This window comes from Peromyscus eremicus, chromosome 12 (genome assembly GCF_949786415.1).
Source record: "Peromyscus eremicus chromosome 12, PerEre_H2_v1, whole genome shotgun sequence".
Taxonomy (NCBI): domain Eukaryota; kingdom Metazoa; phylum Chordata; class Mammalia; order Rodentia; family Cricetidae; genus Peromyscus; species Peromyscus eremicus.
This window is the reverse complement of record NC_081428.1, coordinates 56,341,057-56,360,782: the sequence shown is the minus strand read 5'-3', so window position 1 is coordinate 56,360,782 and position 19,726 is coordinate 56,341,057. Positions and strand designations below refer to the sequence as shown.

General features: G+C 40.1%; 1 protein-coding gene across 3 annotated transcripts in view; it reads left to right on the top strand.

The window, feature by feature from the left end:
- The window catches only part of Gsk3b (glycogen synthase kinase 3 beta), a 155,296-nt gene that overhangs the window by 103,841 nt on the left and 31,729 nt on the right, over positions 1-19,726 (top strand). For all 3 annotated transcript variants that reach the window (XM_059277674.1, XM_059277675.1, XM_059277676.1), the window contains exons 5-8: positions 329-459; positions 4,414-4,520; positions 6,604-6,701; positions 17,712-17,807. In XM_059277674.1, the coding sequence (XP_059133657.1) occupies positions 329-459; positions 4,414-4,520; positions 6,604-6,701; positions 17,712-17,807 (432 nt within the window). The remainder of the gene's footprint in view (positions 1-328; positions 460-4,413; positions 4,521-6,603; positions 6,702-17,711; positions 17,808-19,726) is intronic.

The following is a 19,726-nucleotide window of genomic DNA, read 5'->3' as shown; positions in this document are numbered from 1 at the left end:
CCTAGCCCTCTGTAAATTTTAGTTTGAGACATGGTCTCACTAAGTTGCCCGGGTAGGCCTTAAACTTAGACTTCTCCTGCCTCGCTTGTATGCCGCCATGCCTGGATCCTTTTCTAAATTACTAGAAGAGAGCACAAATACATGTTTAATGATACTTTAATTTTCTAATTTATATAGAAATAACATGAAACTTGTTTGGGGAAAACTGTGTACTGATAATCATCAGCATTTTACATGTTCTGCTGAGAATGCCACTTTATTTATTGCATAATGATTCAGCTATGTTTGAGACCAGAGTTATTGAATTAATGTCTGTTGTTTATTCCAGTTGTATATGTATCAGCTGTTCAGAAGTTTAGCCTATATCCATTCCTTTGGAATCTGCCATCGAGACATTAAACCGCAGAACCTCTTGCTGGATCCTGATACAGCTGTATTAAAGCTCTGTGACTTTGGAAGGTGAGCTGGTTTTCCTACTCATTCCCCGTCCAAACCTCCCTCCCCTCATATCCTCTTCAATATGTTACAGTGGTAGTCTAGGCCCTATAATCCTCACTCGAGGAACATAAACTAATGTAGGTCCTTGTGAGGATGGTTTTGATAATTTCTAATGGAATACTAAATGTGTGTTCCTTTCATCCTACAGTTAACTTTTGAGGATTATTTCCATATCCATGTTGTGAGATTAAGTATGTTTAGAGATTTTTAATATAACATTATTTATAAATATCTAGTAGCAATAAAATGTCCAAACAAATTATGATATATACAAATACGATGTTATACGTGCCACTGAGGGAAAAAATGAGGGAGCTTCTGAACTGGAAGGGAATGACATCTAGGAAGTACTAAGTGAGAAAAGTCAGGGGCCAACAAGATGGCTCACTTGGGAAAGGCACTTGCTCTCAAGACTGACAACTTGAGTTTGATCCCTGGAACTTACTTGGTCCTGCAAGTTGTCCTCTGGCCTCCATAGGAGTACTTACCTTCAGGCTTGTGGTGACACCTGCCGATAATCCGCGTGCTCAGTAGACTAAGGTGTGGGAGGTCATTAGTTTGAGGCTGGCCTAAGCCACATAGTGAAACCCCATGCAAAAAGAAAGCCACTTGCACTTCAGTACTGTATGCATAGTGTGCTTTAAAAAAAAAAAAAATACTGGGTGTGACTATTGTGTAAAACACGTGCATGCGCGAACACGGCTTATTTCTGAATCGATATATAATGTCCATACATGATCACCTCTCGAATGGGACATTTTAGGATTATTATGTACTTGGGAAACTTGCATTCTCATTGATCTATAGTACTGCTGGAGTTTATGTAATTTGTATATATGCTCCATTTTCATTAAAGTTATACATTTATATATATCCTTTTAATTTCACTTTAACCTCAGTTCAGAAATGAGGTAATACTTTGAGAAATGATACTTAGTTTGATTTCTTGGTCATACACTGTTTCTTAGCAGAAAAACTTCATGCTTTCCCTTTTGGAAGTCAGTGGCTGTAAGCCTCCCAACATGCAGTCAAGCTTGTGTCCATAATAGGACAGCTCGTCACACTTATTCTGCAATAGCCACTGGGGAACCTCTCCTCTTTTGTTCTGAGACATCTGTCTTTGTAACTTGGATTCTGTCCTGTCTAATGTCTTTTCATCCTTGTTAGAATTCTTCTTTTTCTGTTTAGCACCACAGATGATATATTGACCCGTACCTGCTGGTATCTGTATTTCTTCGTCAGATTAAACTGTGGCTTTAACATCAGATATATTTCCCACGGGTGTAGGGAGGGACTTGAAGACACCAATCTGCTCTGTCAGTAAACTCATTCTGAGTCTCATCCTGCACCTCTTTCAGACATCCCCATTTAGTCTCCTAATTACAAACCCTCTCCCCGTGTCTCACTCTGCTGGCTGTGGCGCTGCTGAAAATAAGCACCCAAAGCTCGTGTTGATGGTTGGAACGGAACTGCTGCTCATTTCACGTATGGACGGACGGCTGCCCGAGTCAGTGGGGCTTGTTACTGGGGAAAGTGACTGCTAAGTACTGTGAGAGCCACCAAGTGCAGTAGGCTTCCTCTTCTCGTCACCGTCACCGTGCTAGGGCAGTGTCAGCACTGGGGTTCTGTCCCCGTGCTAGGGCAGTGTCAGCACTGGGGTTCTGTCCCCGTGCTAGAGCAGTGTCAGCACTGGGGTTCTGTCCCCGTGCTAGGGCAGTGTCAGCACTGGGGTTCTCTCCCCGTGCTAGGGCAGTGTCAGCGCTGGGGTTCTCTCCCCGTGCTAGAACAGTGTCAGCACTGGGGTTCTCTCCCCGTGCTAGGGCAGTGTCAGCACTGGGGTTCTGTCCCCGTGTTAGAGCAGTGTCAGCACTGGGGTTCTGTCCACATGTTAGAGCAGTGTCAGCACTGGGGTTCTGTCCCCGTGTTAGAGCAGTGTCAGCACTGGGGTTCTGTCCCCGTGTTAGAGCAGTGTCAGCACTGGGGTTCTGTCCACATGTTAGAGCAGTGTCAGCACTGGGGTTCTGTCCCTGTGCTAGAGCAGTGTCAGCACTGGGGTTCTGTCCCTGTGCTAGAGCAGTGTCAGCACTGGGGTTCTGTCCCTGTGCTAGAGCAGTGTCAGCACTGGGGTTCTCTTGGGATGGAAAGTAGCTTTCTTCGAAGTTGGAAAGGGAACTCTCACAGGTGTGGAAGTAGCTCATTCCTACCAACTCTGAGGGAAGACCTTGAGACACTTCCTGCTCTTAGGTACTAGGGTAGCAGAAACTCAACCAAACAGACTTACTCTTCTTGAAAGTTTTTTACTAGGTGAAACAAAGTCTGGCAGGAGGTGGAAGGGCTAGGATGGGGTGTTTAGGTGAGGCCACAAGGCAGAGAGTCAAAACCTCTCACTCGCAAAAGAAAAGGTTAGCTTCTTCGGCATTGAGGGGGAAGAATTCACAGGCTGTAAGAGCCTTCAGTTATATAATTTTGACTTACTGTGAAATTTCTGACCACATTTAAGAATATGTTTGTCAATTAAAAATGGACCTTGTTTGCTTGGGTTTTGAGACAGGGTCTCACTCTGTAGCCCTGGCTGTCCTGGAAACTCACTCACTGCCTTTGCCTCCCAGTGGAGTGCTGGGACTTAAGGCACTGGCCACCATGTCCTGCTGTTTGTTTGGGAGCCGGAGTTTAAACTCCACATCCTAGGCAGCTACTTTATCCATCAAGGAGCTCTATCCCAAGCCCCCAAAGTGCACATCTGAAGCCAGAAGAGTCCACTTCAGTTACACGGAAAGCTACGGGTCTTGATTTTCTGACAGCCTCAAAACACTACTGTTCTTAAGGTGGCAAATGGTTGTTTTATGTGGGCCCAAGAAAGTTAAAATTTGAGACTGCTAATGAAGGGAAAACAATTAGTTTAGTGTCATCGTTGACTAAAGTAAATGGAGGGAAGGAAGCCTGGACTTGAAGGTTGAAGGACCACTTTCCCCTGGCTATGCTGTGTCTTTGCTTTCCCGAACCTTTACCTCAGATGTTTATCTCCTGTGTCTGCGACAGCCACGGTCAGGGCATCTCCTAGGGCGCCTGCTGATTGGGAACGGAGTTATTGGAGGGACATTTCAAGAGATACTAACTAATTCGCTTTAGTGTTTAAGTATACTGTAAAGTACTTTAGGAGCAAAGTTGTAATAATATGTAAACAGCACAGTAGAGATAGAATTGATAGGTTCTGAGTCGTTTTCTCCCTAAAGTTGAATGTCTTTTTGCAGTTTGTTTAGTAACAGGTGGTTAAACAGTTACAACCTGACTAGAACATGAAAGCATGCTTAGGTCGGTTGGGTAAACCTTGAGCTGGTCATCCTGAGTCAGAAGTGCAATTTAAAAGCAGTGGGCAGTTTCTTGCCCTTATTAAAAAGCATGTAGGTGAGGAGTATTGATATGTTCGTCTACTCTGATCCAGTGTCATTCTTCTGCTGGAGTAGACTCCTTTGAAATGTCCTGCCCCTTACGTTTATTTAATTACTTATTATTTTTGAGACAGTCTCACTGCAGACCACGCTGGCCTCCATCTCACGGAGATTCAGCGGTCTCTGCCTACTGAGTGCTGGGATTAAAGGTGTGTACCACCATGCCTGGCAACCATTTTTATATTTCAGAAGTAGAATTCAGGAATTAGGGAACCAGAAAAAATCAACATGTGTATCCTTTTGTAATTTTTAATCTCTTTGTTCCTTAGGTAACACTTGACAAATGCTTACTTTAAAAATCACTTTTTTCATATCAATTTGATGAAATTGTATATTTCTTTCGTTGGAAAGAAACAGTTACAAGTGTGTTGTATGCAGTTTAGATAAACATGGTGTGTGACTATAAGAGTATTGTTTCTTTAAGGCATGGATTAAGGATTGCTTTTTATTTTTATTTTTTCATTAGTGCAAAGCAGCTGGTCCGAGGAGAACCCAATGTTTCATATATCTGTTCTCGGTACTATAGGGCCCCAGAGTTGATCTTTGGAGCCACTGATTATACCTCTAGTATAGGTAAGTACTGAACCTGAGTAAGTGTTTATAACCGGTAATTGCACCCTGACGCTTACAGTTTCTCTGACATGGAAAGGGCATGGCTGCAATATATTTTTGCAGAAATGTATTGAACTAAAATTTTTTAACCTTTTAGAATTTAATGTTTATTTTTCTATTCTTATGCATTTTTAGCATTAGAGTTATAAAAGTATTTACTATTTTGTATTGTAGTTGGTTTTAATGCATTTGTTTTTAGCTTAAAGTTGCAAATAATGTGTAAGTGCTATAACTCTTTTGGTAGGTTTTTTTTTATTTAAAGAGACAGGTGAATGGCAGGAAGCCATATGCCCTGAGGCCTGCACGTGGGGGTCAGAGGACAACTTTGTGGAGCCTGTCCCCTCCTCCATCCTTCTGTGGGTTCTGTGGATCAAACGCGGTCGTCAGGCTTGCACTGCGAGAATGTTTATCTACTGAGCTATCTCACGGGCCCTGTATTAGTTTTCTGGTTCTCCTGAAATATTTACTTCTGAGCCTGACACCTAGTTAGAAAATTGGTTAATTAATAATGTTACTTTTAAAATGTTAATACTGTAATTGATAGGGCAATAATATTTTTGAATTCCTACCATATGCATTACTTAATTTTCGGACAGTTTAGTTCATTAGTTGTTCAGCATTTTTAATCCCACTGGTCATTTAAAAGTTTCACCGGAGATGTCTAAAGATGGAAGGATTAGAGACAGTTGAGATCGTCACTGACCTTGTCTTACCTATTCTAGTACAATTGCTGTGTCAGCACAAAGACCATGCCCTGCTGGATCTGAATAGCAAGACAGAAACCCAGCAAGCGTAGGCTAGGTTTGATAAGGGACAACATTATTTTATTTCATATATTGTGTGTGTGTTGGGGGCGGGTTGGGGAGCTGAGGCTGACATTAGATGTCCTCTTCTGTCTGAGCTGTGAAATGGAGAGAGTTGCTAATTATGCCTACTTTTTATGGTTGCTGTGAGGGGTAAATTAAATGTTACTGAAGAATTATAGGAATGAAAGGTGACTTTCTTTGTATATTTATTAACTCAAAGGTTTCCCAAGAGCAAATTTTAACCCTTTGTCCTTGGGAATGTCATTGGATATTCTAATTGATTAGTGGCTTATTCAAATGTTTGATATTGGTCATACTATATATATATATATATATATATATATATATATATATATATATATATACACATATATATACATATAAGATACTGGATTGATATTTGGTTGTGCTAGGCTCACCTAAACTAGTTACAGCCAAATTGCCTGACACATTATGGAACATTTATGTAAATCAGGGCTTTTGGGACCCTAACAAACATTTGGCCCATTTTTAAGATCTAAATTGCTTGCTTTTTAAAGTTTTTAAAATTTATGTGTATAAGTGTTTTGCCTGCATATATAATATACCACATATACACATATATATACCTGCATATATGTGTGCATACCACATGCATACTTTGTACCTGTGGAGGTCAGAAGAGGATATCGAATCTCTTAAAACTGGAGTTATGGATGGTTGTGAGCCGTCATGTGGATGCTGGGAATCTAACTAGGTTCTCGGTAAGAGCAGCAAGTACTCTTAATGGATGAGCCATCTCTCCAGCCCTGGTCTTGCTTCCTAAAGCTGTGTAAGATTTATATGTGCACGCCTTTAATCCCGGCACACAGGAACCAGGGGCAGGCAGACCTCTTGTGAATTCCAGCCGACCTGGGGCTACATAGTGGGTCAGTCCCTGTTTCTCTCTATGTGTCTCACTGTGTGTCTCTCTGTCTGTCTGTCTCTGCCTTTCTTTCCCTCACACACACACAAGACAGATTTGTAAAAGATGAATACTTATAAAAATACTTACTTGTTTAAAAAAAAGAGTTCAAGCATATGAATAGATTTTTTTTTTAACTAACAATTATTGGAATGGAACCATCACTGATTCTGACTAAATTATTGTCATATTTGGATATAACCAATACTGTGTGATCAAAATAAAATATACATTTCACCTCAAATTATAGTGTTATAAGCTTTCTTTTGTTTTGTTTTGTTTTGTTTTTCTTCAGATGTATGGTCTGCAGGCTGTGTGTTGGCTGAGTTGTTGCTAGGACAACCAATATTTCCTGGGGACAGTGGTGTGGATCAGTTGGTGGAAATAATCAAGGTGAGATGGTTGAGTTACACTTTTGAAGCAAAAATGCTATACATACGCCCCAAAAAAACAAACAATACAGCACAACAAAACAACACATTTAAACAGTGGAGAAATGATTCAGACGTTTTAGGCCCCAGAACCCCGTGTGCATGTTGACTGGGCCTGGTGTTTTCCACCGAGAGAGCACAGAAGTAAGCTGGTTAGGAAGAGTAGCCATATCTGCCAGCTCTGGTTTAGACTGAGACCCTGCTTAAATGAATATAGGGAAATAGCGACCAAGGATGATTGCTGGACCTGTCTTGGGCCTTCATGTACATGCACACCCAGGTATAAGAGAGGAGAAGGGGGCGGTAGGTCATTTAGCCTGCTGTGGTATAGAGCAGGTTTAAAAAAATCATAATAAATAATAAACTTTTAGTTTTTTAAGACTTATTTTTATATTTACCGTATGGATTTTTTTTTTTAACCTGCTTGTACATTTGTGTATTACATGTGTACATAGTGATCTCAGAGTCTAGAAGAGGGTGTTAGATCCCTTGGATCCTCAAACTGGGGTTACAGATCATTGTGAGCTGCCACATGGGTTCTGGAATCAAAACTGGATCCTCTGGAAGAGCAGCCAGTGATGTTAATTGCTGAGATATCTCTCCAGCCCCATGATTAAATTATTTTAAGATCTATTTCATAATAAAAGATTTTCCTTTCAAAATAAGGAAAAATAGGGGCTTTGACACAACTATCATTGTGTCCAAAGATAGTTGAAAAGGCCAGTGGTTGGCCATCTTCATTCAGTCTCTGTGTAGTTAGGTTTTGCAGCTTGAGACCACTGCGGTAACCTCTTTTTGGTAGCCATTTTTAATTTCAGACTGAACCCTTAACCTTATTAACAGTACTGCTTTTTTCTTAAAGATTAGAAAAAGGTGGTGGAAGTCATATAAGGACACAAAGCAATCTTGTAGAAGGCTTTTTAAAGTGTGCAAAATACTGTTCAGTATTTGAGACAAGAGCTAGGCATTATATATATATACAGAGTCCTGTGTGAATGATACTTTGAGAACTTCAGAAACTGGACTGTTGTTCATTTGGGGGTTGTTTAATCCAGAATTTTATTTATAAAGCAAAGGCTGGTAGCTAAACCACTTTTGATAAAGAATAGACTGGAAGACTCATGTCATAGTCTCAAAACCTAAGTGTTCAGTTACAGTAATTAACAGATGAATGGGACGTAATTGAGAATCAAGAATCTTTTTTCTGTTTTTGAACTTTGAGTACTATAGGACCCTGTATCTTTTTTTTCCCCAATATGATATTTTTATTCATTATTTGGGAGTTTCATGTAATGCACCCCAATAAGAAATAAGTCTTTATATTTATGGCCAACTGGTTTTTGTTTTTTTTGTTTTTTTTTTTTTAACATGGATTCCAAGACAATGGGAGAAAACAGTCAGTAGAGGCAATAATGCTTAGACTACTGGATGTGTGTATGCAAAAGAATAAGTTGAAACCCCTTTACCTCACTTACACTCCTGTGGAGAAGAGAGAATGTTATGCAGTTAGTGGGAATATGAATTAATACAGACAGTATGGAGAACATATTTGGAGGTTCCTTAGAAGACTAAAAGTTGAGTTACAGTATGATTAAGCCCTCTCTCCCTCAATTATATATCCCCAAAACTTGATTGTGTGGATGCTGTACTTTCCCATGTCCATTGTAGCATCATTTACAGTAACCAAGATAGAAAATCAACCTGTGTTTATCACTGAGTAAATGGATGATGTTTATTTTTTTTAATTTTATAATTAATTTAATTTTACATATCAGCCACAGGTTCCCTTGTCCTCCCTCCTCCCGCCCCCCTGATGTGGTTTATTTTAACTTACGGTTCTTGGGGCACACTACATCACCAAGAGAAGTCAGGGCAGAAACTCAAGGCAGGACTCTAGAGGCAGGGACTGATACAGAGGCCATAGAGGAATGTTGCTGACTGGCTTGCTCCTCATGGCTTGCTCAGCTTGCTTTTTTATAGCACACAGGACCACCAGCCCAGGGGTAGCACCCCCCACAGTGGACTGGGTCCTCCCATATCAATCATCTATCACAGAAAATGCACTACAGACTTCTCTACAGTCTAGTCTTATGGAGGTGTTTTCTGAATTGAGATTTCCTCTTCCTAAATGACAATAGTTCATGTCAAGGTAACATAAAACTAGCCAGCACTGAACTGGAGAGATGGCTCAGTGGTTAAGAGCATTGACTGCTCTTGCAGAGGACCCAGGTTCAATTCCCAGCACCCACGTGGCAGCTCATAACGTCTGTAATTCCAGTTCCAGGGGACCCGATACCCATGGCAAAATACCAATGCACATAAAATTTAAAAAAAAAAATAAAAAAAAAACTAACCAGCACACCACATATCATTTTAAACCCCTTTAACTATATCTTTTGAGTCAATGAAGGATTTTTGTCTTGGTGTTGGGCCCAGAATGTAGGGGTTCTTGCACTGAAGGAGTTCAAAGGTAGGTTGGGAAGAGGGGTTGGTTATTACCTCAGATAGCTGAGCGTGGTGCAAAGGCTGGATTCCTGTTGGAGTTGGTGCTACCTGGAAAGGCTTCCTTAGAAAATAACGCGTCCACTATTGAAAGAAGGCTAGTGCTTAGCTGTTGAACTGAAATTAGGTCTGCTCTGTGTTTTAGTTACTCGTGGTGGTTGTGAGTGGTGGGGCTGATAGAATATGAGTGTACCAGGAAAGAGGACTCTAGAGCTGTGGACCGTAGGGGTGTACTGTATTCTAGGGAGCTAGAAAGCCACTGCAGCATTTTAAGCAGAGGAGTAACGTTCTCAGTGTGGCTTATTTACTCCACGGCAGCCTTACACAAAACCAGCTGCGTGTGCAGCTCCATTGTTGACGTTTGGTGCCCTCTGGTGTTGAGCCATAAAAAAGCAACTGACTAATACCTCCTGGGCATGACTGTTGGTGTAGTCTTTGTTGAGGTCATTTTCAGGCAGCCCTGGGAGGGAGCTCTGGAGGCCTCAAACCTAGATAAAGAACTGTAGGCAACTAAGGAGTTCTGAGAACTGGAGAAATAGTCTTCCCTAGTGAAGAGCAAACTTAATTGGTTATCCAATCCAAATGGTCACCCCTGAATATATACATGCAAGTAACATTATGTGGACTGAGCAGCGTGTGTGTGTGTGTGTGTGTGTGTGTGTGTGTGTGTGTGTGTGTGTGTAACAATGATTAAGAAAAAGAGGCCATAAATTTTAAGGGAGCAGAGGTGGGGGTTTGGGGGAAAGAAAAGGAAAGGGGAAATGATAAAATTATAATCTCAAAAAATAAGGATTTTTTTTAAAAAAAAACAAAACCCTTGGAAGAAGTACCTGTTTTGGAGCTTCCTATAGATGCTTACTTTGGTCGTTATTTATTTCTTTGAAGATATCAATTCAGTTTCTGTTTTAATGTTTTCTGTGTGTGGGTCTATTTGTAACTAGTGGGTAAAAAAAATACTGTAAGAAATGTGGATGGGAACAGATATCGCTGAAATGATGTTGATTAAGAGATGAAGAACATCCCAGAGATATAGCAGATAGATCCCTGATTCTTTTAATCTTTCTTCTCATCTTTATGATGTTATAGAATGATGAGCAAAAGAGGGTACTTTTTGCATAGATGGAAAGGTCATAAACTATCACAATAGAAGAATGATTCTGCTTCCATTTGAGTAATAATTTTTTTTAATCATTTTTCCTTTCTCTTTTACTGTGTGAATAATCTAGTTTCTTTTCTGTTACTGTGATAAAACACTCTGATCAAAAGCTCCTTATGTGAAGAAAGGCTTTATTTGGCTTAACACTTTCAGGTCACATTCCATCCTTGAGGGAAGTCAAGACAGGAACTTGGTGGCAAGCCTGCTTGCTGTATCATCGTGCAGCGTTACCTTTGATCAGGAAACTCAGTCACAGCCAAAGAAGTACAGCAGAAACACGGAAGAATGCTGCTTGGTGACTCACTGGCAGATCCACACTTAACTAGCTTTCTTACACAGCCCAGGACCACCTGTTCAGGGAGTGCTGCCACCCATGGTGGGCTGGGCCCTCCTGCATCAATTAACAATCAAGACAATACATAGACATACCCACAGGCCAGCCTTACCCAGGCAGTTCCTCAATTGAGACTCCCTTCTCAGGTGACTTGAGGCTGTGTCAAGTTGGCAGTTAAAGCTAACTAGGACAATGAAATGCCATGCCTAGAGAAAAGTGCATAAAACTTTTATGACTAGTTTAAGTCATGGAAGGACTCAGTTTTTAAGAAATCCAGAAATAACTATTCTTTGTTTTGTGAATGGATAACTTACACCAAGGTTTCTTGGAGATTAAAATAATAATCCCATTTCTTAAAATTCAACAGAACCTCGTTTTGTGTCTGAAATGATTATTTGCATCCTATCCATAAAATAAAATGTTATTAAATATCCTATCCATAAAATGAAAAAGTTGTCCTATTTCAAAACTCAAGAGTTAGCTGTAGTGAATCAGGTGAAATACTCTCTAAACCTATTAAAAATGTGATAACTAGACATGTTCTGAAGTTGAGCTATAATAGTTGAGTTATTAAAATGTCTTTGACTTGTGGTGTTGGCTTTATATAATTATACTCAGTCTGTTGTCATGGTGTCCCCCTGGCTTTTAGACTTACATTGTCATTTATTTACTAGCCAGTGGGTATGATTTTTATTAGCATGCTGTTTTCTACCTCAGCTGCCAGTGTGAACAGTTTGCTGCTGTCCCGTCTGCCTCCTGGATTTCCCCAAGGGAACATCAGCCCTGGCTTTCTCTCCTTCAGGGTGTTTGCAGGATTCCTTTCCTCCCTTACTGCAGTGTGGCCTTTGACCTCATCTTTTTGTATTGGTTTTGTACTGATCTTTGCTGGTGTTGATTTGTGCACAAGTCTTTGGGCCCTCGTGTTTTTAATATGTCGGTGACTTCTGGGGCTCTGTTGGCCTGTGTTTTGCTTGTTTTTGTAGTTTAGATAGGGAATTACTAGATAGCCCTGCCTAGTCTGGAATCTGTTCTGCGGCCCTGTCTGTTGTCAGACTTGGTAGTCCTTCTGCCGTAGCCACCAGGCCTTGCTCCTCTTGGCTTCTTTATTAGTCTTTCTTATTGCCGTGACAGAATACCCAATGAAAGTGTGGATTGGCTCACAGTCAGAGGACACAGTCCTGTCATGGTAGGGAAGGCATGGTGGCGGGAGCCCAGAGAGCAGTGAATGGTGGTGGTTAGCCTGCTTTCTCTTTTTTGTCCAGGACCCCTGCTCATGGAAGCCCCTCATAGACACCTTGAGAGATGCCTCCGTGGTAATGGTAAATCCTGTCACGATGACAGTAAGGATTACCTATCACGGCTTGTTAAGCCATATTTCCTTGTTGTGCTGTTTAGAGGTTATTCTAGGATTAAAACTACAGCTCTTTAAAATGTCAGTCTGTTTTTAAATAATAATAGTAATGTACCACCTCACATACAACCTATTGTCAACTGTTGTATCTCCTCACCTTTTTCAGTATAATTTTAGTATCTCTTCTACCTGCTGTAATCCTTATACGATATGCTATCATTTTGTTTATAGAAACTTCCTCTGAAGGCTTATTTTTATTTTTATTTTTGGTTGTTAGGGAATTTTTTGTTTTACTAGCTTTGTGTACAAATGTAGCTTTGGCTGTCCTGGAACTTGCGGTATAGGTGAGGCTGGCCTCAAACTCACAGAGATCTGCCTGCCTCTGCCTTTGCGTACTGGATTAAAAGTGTGTACAATCACACCTTGCTATAAAGAAAAAAATGAATATCTTATTTTTAATCTCGTGTATGTGAGAGAGTGTCTGCCACGTGGGTGCGGCTTCCCCTTGGGAGCCGGAAGCATCAGATCCCTTGGAACTGGAGTCTCAGGCAGTGCTGAACCACCTGACACAGGTGCCGGGAATCAGACTCGTGGGGAAGAGTAATACTTGCTTGAACACTGAGCCATCCTACCAGCCCCTCTGGAGGACTTTCTGAATGAGAGGGAAACTATGTATTTGTCATTTGGTGTGCTGGTCATCTCTTTGTCGTGGAGAGGGAAACAGCGTATAGTTATCATAATCCCTTTGTCAGAGCAGGAGAGCCTGTTAGAAGCTTTTGTCTTTCATCCCTGAGTGTCCTCTTGGGATGAAGAGCTGCTGCTAACAGTCTGAGCGGTTACTCACACTAAATGTCTTTAGAAGATCACTTTACTGGCTGGAGTGCTTCCCCAGCCTCGCTCTCATTTTCGGTTAGCATTTTTTTTCTTGACACCTGGGTTTAGTGTGTCCTGTTTTTTCGTGGTATTCTTGAAGGACCTCCCCCCGACTCCCTTTTAAATTAGAATTTTTTATAGTTATTATTTATGTTTATGAGTGTTTTGCCTGTATATATGTATGTACACCATGTACATGCCTGTTGCCCACCAAGTGCCGAAGAAGGTTTTGGATCTCCTGGGACTAGAGTTACAGATGGTTGTGAGCTACCGTATGGGTGCTGGGAATCAAACCCTAGTCCTCTGAAGAGTAAGTAGCAAGTGCTGCTAACCCTTGAACCAACTCCCTGCCACCCTTCCTTCATTTCATGTGTAAAATAATTTGTTGACATTGTTAGTGTTGTTTATCTGCCCCTCCTCCTCTTCTGTTATCACCCTCCCTGATTAAAAGCCCTACCCTTTTCTATTTTCCCTTCATGTATCTGTAAATTTTCCTTTTACTAATGACTTTTATCAATTATGACTTGACATGATCTTATTTATGCTAATTGAGGTCCCTCGGGTCTCTTAGATTGTGAAGCATGCAAGATTTTAATCAAATTAGAGGAAAACTTTTAGTTTATAGTTTTTCAGATAGTTTTTTTGTTTGGTTGGTTTGGTTTTTGCTTTTTGCATCTGCTCTGCCTGTACTCCCCATTCTTCACCCTTTTCTTAGACCTACTCTTCCATTCTTCTCCAGGACTCTTAGAGGGAGTGGTACAAATATTCTCATTGGCACTGAGCACTCAGTGCTCACTTACCCTCAGCATGTTAAGTATCCATGAGGCTTTATATTTACTGTTGTTTATTGTAAAGAGAAACTTCTCTGATTAAGGCTGGAGTAGTATTTGGCCATAGGCATAAAAATAAACATTTAGAAGGCAGTTTGCCAGTCTTTTTTAGGTTCTTTTGTCCATGTGTTTACACTTATGTCCCTGTGTCTTATGGTGGCCAGAGTACAATTTTGTGTGTCGCTTGTCAGACACAGGACTTGCCCCTGCCAGCCCCCTTTATTTTTGTTTGAGGCAAGGTCTCTCCCTGACTTGGAACTTGCCTTGTATGACAGGCTGACTGGCCAGTGTGCTCCCAGGGTTCTCTTCCTGTCTTCTCCTCCCAGATAAGCATGGCACTGGGTCTGCCTGTCTTCACCTTCCAGACCAGCATGGCACCAGGCCTGCCCTTTCACGTGCGTTCGTAGAGAGCACATTCAGGTCTTCATGCTTGCCTTGCAGAAGGTACTTTACCAGCTGAGTTACCTCCTCAGCCCCAGTTTCTCCTTTTCTAAATGTCTATGTCAGTTCAGTTCCTGTATATAAGCTACTGAAATTAGAAACCAGATTGTTCACTTCCGAACTAAACCTTATAACCCATGCTCCTCTGGAAATCATCAGCTTTAGCTCATTTTTACCTCTGCAAAGATACTCATTCTGGGCCTCCAGTTTTCATCCTAAAAATGTTTGAAACAGATGAGTGGTCAGCCAGCTAGGACCCAGACCTGCATACAGTTTGCACCCATGCTGGGAATAGGCTTCTGTTACGATTGCTTTTTTACTGCAGTATCAGAGCTGAAGAGTGAGCGGGAAGTATGGCTCACACACCTACTCTGCTTACTCTGGCCCTTTCTAGGAAAACAAACAAACCTACCTACCTACAGTGACCTGTAGATCAGAAGATCACTCATCTAGTTATCTAAAGTTTGTTGATTCTGTAACCCTTCATGATCAAGTCTAGAAAGGCAAGTTTCTCTCATGTAGGCCCAGCTGGCCTAGAACTTGCTATGTAGACCAGGCTGGCCTTGAACTCGCAGAGATCCACCTGCCCCTGCCTCCCTAGTGCTTCAGTTGAAGGTGTGTGCCACCACCACCCAGCCTATAAATAAGCTTAACACACACACACACACACACACACACACACACACACACACACACACACAACTTGTGTTTTAATGTTTCAATTTCCCTGCTTCATCAAATCACAAAAAAAAAAAAAAAAAAAAAAAAAAAACCTGCCTAGGAAGAGGTTTGGCTTTAAGATTTAAAAACTGATCAAAAGAGGAGAAAAATGACTCTAGTTCAGTGTTTAACAAGAGAAGTGACATCTAGAACATTTTGTGATGTTTGGATGTCTTTGTTCCCCATGTAACAGCCTTAGTAAATTCAAGGTTGGATGGCTTTAAATAAAGTGTGCTGAGGAATTTCTTTATTTGCTTAATTGATTTTTAAAATAATGATAGGATTTTTGATGACAGGCTATAAGTTAGTAATTAAAGCTTCTTAAAAGTCACAAGTGCCTGTCTTACAGGTAAAAACAGCAGTTCAGTTCTGATGAACAGCTATAACTAAGGAATTTTGTACCATTACTGTTGAGTCTGTTTTGCTCCATTGTTAATGCACTGTGCTTGTGGAGGCTCCTACAGATGTAAAAACCGAATAGTCAATTTCTGGCTTCCAGATAAGTAGAACAGGTGGTAATTGTTTTTCTGTGGCCAACTTAGTTTAATATAATGTCTTCTAGTTCTGTTCATGTTGTTGCTAATGACAGTTCATTTGTTTTATGGCAAAATAAAACTCCATTGTGTATGCATAGCACATTTTTTTGTGTTCATCCCCATCAGTGTACACATAGACTGATCCTGTATCTTGACTATTGTAAAGCAATAGACGTGGGAATGCAGATGTCTCCTCAGTATTTTCCGAGTCAAGTAGAGTTCCTAATAAAGTCTAGAGATGTTGAAGAATGTGTTTTACAATCTTATCTCAGTCTTTGACTTCTTATTTTCTTAAGAGTATCTTTTGAAGAAAAGTCTATTTAAAAAGTTAAGGAAGTTACAAAGGTTTTAATGGTGTCTAGAGAATTAAAGCCAATCAAAAACTAAGGAGTGTGGCTTGGGCATGGTGCTGTACTCTTTTAATCCCAGCACTCGGGAGGCAGGGGACAGGCAGATACCAATGAGTTCCAGGCCAGCAAGGACTACATAGTGAGATTGTCTTTTAAAAAAAAAAAAAAATCTTTACTTTGTTCTGAATGTTTACAGAACTACCCCTAATTATTCATTGGTTGCTAGCACAAATTAAATATTTGACATTGTATTACTCTCCCACGAAACTGCCATTAAGTTGTAAATAGTGTGATTTTTTTATTTTTCAGTAAACTTGTTTCAGCTGGTCATAGTGATACATGACTTTAAGCCCAGTACTCAGAGCAGTTGAGTGGATCTCTGAGTTCTGGGCTAGCCAAGGCTATCTAGTAAGATCCTGTCTCAGTAAACAAATATTTCATTCATATTGGGCTCTAAGGTAATAAAGATAAGTAATATGTGAAGTCTTAATAGTGTGTATGGGTGTGTGTGTGTGTGTGTGTGTGTGTGTGTGTGTGTGTGTCTGTGTGTGTGTGTGTGTGTGATGCTTCTCCTGGAAACCTGTCTTGTGTGGCCTTCCTTGTGTCCAGTGCCAAGTACAGCTCTAGAGGGAATGAAGCGCTCAATTTGTTTTTTGCCGTGTATTATACTTACATATTTTTAATAAACAGCTATGAGTTCTCTTGTTCTTTGTCTTCTCTAGATCTTCATGTAGTTTCTTTTACATAGTGACACTATTCAGTGAAATTGAGTGAAATGATGAAAGTCCTTGACACAGCTTCTGATTGGCATTTGTAATAGGACAGATAGAGTACGGGCTTTATTCCACAAATAAAAGTCTTATTCAGATGTGACCATCGAAAATCGATTGTTCCTCTGTGTAGAATCTACTTGATTTTACCTTGATTGGTTTTTTTTTTTAGCTTTTTTTTAAAATCTAGTTTTTATGTATGTATGAATCAAACCTAGAGTTTTAGAGAAGACCTGCTTGAAATTTGCCAACAGATTTCAGGTTACATCATTGCCAGGCCTGGCCAACTTGATTATTGCTTTTTTTCCTTCTTACAGCTACTAAGACAGTGTTGGAATACAATGGGAAAGGAAGCTGGGGTTACTTGAATATTTTGTAAATTTTTATTTATTTTACGTGCATGGGTGTTTTGCATGCATGTGTGTCTACAGCATAGTAGTGCTTGGTGCCCTCAGAAGCCAGGGGGTATTATAGGACCTCCTGGGACTAGAGTTACGGATAGCTGTGTTCTTAACTAGTGAGCCAGTCCCTGGAATATTTTCTAGTAATTTTTTTTTTTTTTTTTTTTTTTTGAGACAGGGTTTCTCTGTGTAACAGCCCTAGCTGTCCTGGAACTCGCTCTGTAGACCAGGCTGGCCTTGAACTCACAGAGATCTGCCTGCCTCTGCCTCCTGAGTGCTGGGATTAAAGATGTGTGCCACTACCGCCTGGCAAAATGATTTTTTATTTTATATGCATTGGTGTTTTGCCTGCCTACATGTCTGTGTGAAGTTGTCAGAGCCCCTGGAACTGGAACTTATAGACAGCTGTGAGCCGCCATGTGGTTGCTGAGAATTGAACCCTGGTCCTCCAGAAGAGTAGCCAGTGTTCTTAACCGCTGAGCCATCTCTCCAGCCCCTCTAGTAATAATTTTAACATCATTCTTATCATAGAACATCAGTCTGTGGTGGAATAACATGGTTTTACAAATAGATACAAATGAAAAAGCTTTCACAAAATCTATTGAGTTTTATATTTTATTTCTGATTTGAATTCTTTATTTCAGTAAAACCCGTGCATCAATATATATAGATAGACAAAGTTGACAATATTTCTTTTTCTTGGTCTAGGTCCTGGGAACACCAACAAGGGAGCAAATTAGAGAAATGAACCCAAATTATACAGAATTCAAATTCCCTCAGATTAAGGCACATCCTTGGACAAAGGTGAGTCAAAATGAGCTTTTGAGAAAGTACGTCAGCTAATAGTTAACTAAATCTTGGGGTTCTCATTGTACTTAAGCTAAACTATTTTGAGACCACATACCTTGTGTCAATTTCAAAAGCACAGCCGTTCCTTCTCTGTGAAGGTAGCTCAGTGGCCGTAGTTCAGTGTTCTTTTGACAGTGTACTTTATTCCTGTTGATGCCTGTAGACAGTGTCCAGCCTGGGCTTTCATTTGCAAGTCAGAACAAAGTACCCATAACATTCAAATAATGGGACAGGAATTTTAAAAACCTAAGAATTTAAACTTAATTTCTTGATTTTAAATAGAGATGCATAATTCAATATTATCATAAATAAAAGCCCTTTACATTTTTCTTTATTCTTTTAAACTACCAAAACATAGACCTTCTTATAGATGTTGCATGTTTTTCTTGTTTATTGTCCTGGTGGTACTTAAGGAGCAGTATTTTTAAACAGGTGTAATCTTGTTGGATACATACTTGGAAATAATTTATAATGTTTATAGGATGCCACTAGCTTTTGGGAAAGTCTAATCAGGAGTTTTTCCACCTCTGGTTGTGTGATGAGATGAAGTGTGTAAAGAAAAAATAGAATGTATTAGGATTTATAGCTGGAGTGCATTTGTAGCTGCCTCATTTTATAGATTCAGAAACTCTAGCCGAAGACAGGAATCCCATGATCCAGACCGCAGGCACCTGTGACCCTGCTGGTAGTAAGCTAACACTAGCTCTGTGTACACAACAGTGTGTGTCTAATACTGGGTCTTTAATTCATAGTCATGTGCCACATCATTCAGGTAGACAGACACACAGACAGACAGATAGTAGGTTAGAAACAGTCAGCTTTTTAGTATGCATTTCAAACTAGACACTGTATTTTAAAATGTCCTCATAACTTGTTTTATATATTGATAAGTTTGTTTAGTTGATTGTAAAACAGTTAAGAGTAAGAGGTGAAGTAATTTAAGGCTATCGATGAAATAGTTTATACTCCCTGTAATCAGTACACCTGTCTCTCTTCTCTTCTGTTATTCTCTCAATGACATGAGGATTCCAGGTACTTCCTTTAACATTCTCATGACCTCTCTTTAGACAAACTCTTAACATTCACTATTTCTTTCCTACTTTAAACACAGATATCAGTAATATTTTAGTTCCAGAAATACAAGTTGAGTCTTTCATTCTCCCAAGAGGCCAGGTCCCCTTCATTTTAAAATTTATGGTGAGCACTAGTCCTTGGTAAAGTGGTCTTTGATCTTTATATTTAAGGCTTATTTTGGAGCTAAGTGAAATTAATACGTAGGATCTTTTCTATGGCTCTAAACCCAGAGGATCCTAGGTGACTTGTTGGGATTAGAGACCAAGTAACAGATTGAACCCACTGGAATTATTACAGGTCAGTGTAATCATGAGGAGTTTATAGTATACTGTAATTCCAACTAAGTCAAAGAGACAGGGGCATGTTCCAAAATATAGATTGATACAGGAAGATTATAATTCTGGAAGAATTTATGTTCTGCCTATCTGTACTTCCATATTTTAAGTCATCATTATTTTTATGAAGGAAGAAGGGGGAGGGTTCTTCTAAGACATCCGTCTTGGTATGTCTGAGTATTCACCACTTGTCCTCCATGTTGACACACACAGTGGAGTTGACAGACACAGGTGCTGCAGTTGAGGTTATAGACCCCTTTAATGATCAGTACTGACACCAATGGTGGTATGTGTCATATCCTTTATCCCCACCTCCAATTTTCTCTCTGCAATGGAAATACTAGCCAGAATAAAATATGAATAACAGCTAATTATGAAATGTAGCCAGCAGAAAGAGCTGTAGTGAATTAGTTTAAACTTTTCTCTGCCTTCTTGGATTCCTGATGTTTCTCTTAATACCCCACA